The sequence below is a fragment of the Gavialis gangeticus genome, unplaced genomic scaffold (assembly GCF_001723915.1).
Source record: "Gavialis gangeticus isolate Ggan-Ray unplaced genomic scaffold, GavGan_comp1, whole genome shotgun sequence".
Taxonomy (NCBI): Eukaryota; Metazoa; Chordata; order Crocodylia; family Gavialidae; genus Gavialis; species Gavialis gangeticus.
In genome coordinates, this window is record NW_017728964.1 from 8896396 (window position 1) to 8898586 (window position 2191).

The 2191-nt window shown below is 42.9% G+C and overlaps 1 protein-coding gene across 1 annotated transcript in view; it reads left to right on the forward strand.

Annotated features, from left to right (window-relative positions):
* Positions 1-2191, forward strand: part of WDR45B (WD repeat domain 45B) — a 52265-nt gene that overhangs the window by 23559 nt on the left and 26515 nt on the right. The window contains exon 6 of the mRNA XM_019502586.1: positions 930-1031. Within this exon, the coding sequence (XP_019358131.1) occupies positions 930-1031 (102 nt within the window). The remainder of the gene's footprint in view (positions 1-929; positions 1032-2191) is intronic.

The window sequence follows — 2191 nt, forward strand, 5'->3', positions numbered from 1 at the left end:
TTGGCCCCCCCCCCCCCCCCCCCCCCAACACCTTTCTTGACATTGCAGTCCAAAAACCAATCCATCTTGTAACTGAGGGATAAAGGGGAGAACACTAGATCTTGAGAACCAGGAAGTGAAATGGGCAAGATGCAGAAGGAGAACTGTATTAGGTTAACATCATTCACGCTATACAGTGAAAAGCAATAATAAGTAGGTCTTCCTTTCTTCCTCTTAGAATATATTCTTCTGCTAAACTTGATATCCTTTCCTTTCCTCCTGTTTGCACCTTTTTTTGTTTTTGCTGGTTTTTGTTTGTTCCCCACCCCCCAATGTCAGCACCCCTAACCATGTCCTCCTAATCCTTAAATTTGTATGGCTCCTTAGAGTACATAGTAGCTCACAGTTCTACACTTTGTTCCTACTGTAACCTTTGCCTCCTTTAGTTGTGTTCCTTGTCCTACTGCCACCTTTACTAGCAGTGTCATATGCCATGTTTGATTAGAAGCTCTCTAGGACAGAGATACGGTTCCTGCTCTTATTTCAGACAGCATCCAAAACACTGTGCTGTAAGAATAAATCTAATGTGAACTCTTCATCTTAAACTCAGAAATCAAACTTCTCCAGTAAGCAGATACCTAACAAACCTACCTCTAAACATAACTATCAGCTCTGAGTAATTCCGCCTGTCCTAGCTAGAAAACAGGAGATCTCATGCAGTGTTTCTCTAGGGCCTATGTCCATCAGTTGTCTTTATCTTATACTAAAGCATTTTCTTGTCACAATGCATTAATGCAAAGAAATCCTAATACAAGCACGAGCACAACTATTTTTGACTGCTGTAGTATGTCCTAAAAGTGTTGCTTTTATGGAATTGAAACACTTTTTTTTTTTCTTTCTGTTCAGACTCATTATGCCATATGTTTATAAATATCCTCTTTGTCTTCCAGAATTCTTAGAAGGAGGTGTTGGGCACGTTGAAATGTTGTTTCGGTGCAACTATTTAGCATTAGTGGGTGGAGGGAAAAAACCGAAATACCCACCTAACAAAGGTACGGTACTGAGCACTTATAGACTTTATAAAAGGATGCCTGATCCCTGGGATCTAACCACAAGCAGCTCGGACACTTTATTTTTTTAAATATTTTTTTTAATGGTGTTCTGAAGTGTGGTGTGCACCTGATCTAAAACATTACAGTATCTAGGCTTATTTCTACCACTTAAAGTGAATGCCTATAACTTGAAAGCAGTGAGGACCCATACAGTTCTGATTAAATGTACACCATGTTCAGCCACTTCTACTCAATAATTACCCAAGAGTCAAGGAAGATACTGACTGCTTTACACAATGTGCTGAGGCTCACTGCCTCTATCTTAATGCTTTTTCTCTTTAAGTGTTAGCTTTTTTTGTATTGCATTCTGTATCTATACCATCCTATCTTTGGCTTGCTGGCTAAGCAGTGTGGTCCATTGCAGTCTGTAGATCAGATCTCCAAAGCAAACATGACGTAGCAATGGTATGCTTGGGTACGAAGTTGTTCGCTACTGCCTGAGAGAATAAGTTCAGTGGTGATACCTCGTTGCTTGGAATTATAGGGATAAAAGTAACCATCCAGTGCTGAAGGTCCAGGTTCATTACAAAACTAGGACTGATATTCAGTAAGTATTCCAAACTGAAAAACACTTGTACTAGTTTGGGAAAGTGACAGGAAGAAATCTTGAGCACCAAGTTCTGTAGAAATATAAAATCAGTTTGTCTTGTTGGGAAACTTGTGAGAGAACTTGAACTACAGAAGAGATTCGGACTGTATCTCAGGGTGATGAAGCAACAAAAGGTTTATTTTTATTTTATTTCCCCCACTCCCCCAATTCAGGCTGTGATGCAGGAATTATCTCGTAGGTGGTAGAAGGTCAGGGCTAACAGGGCTTTTCTGTCCCCATTCCCCACCATGCGGGGCAGTGAGTAGGGCTGCACGGCAGCCTGGCCGTAGGTTCTGGGCAGCTGCAGGAGGGGTGGGGGAGACCTCCATGGTGAGGGAAGGAGTGGGGCAGAGGCAGGGGCTGGGGTGAATGAGGTGCTGGCCAGGCTGGGTGATGGGACAGTTGAAGCCTGGGTGGTTCATCCAAGGATGCAGAGGGGCTCCTGCCACTGTGCACCTCAGCAGAGCCCAGGAGGTATATGCCCTCAGACCAATTCCATGAACCAGAACCC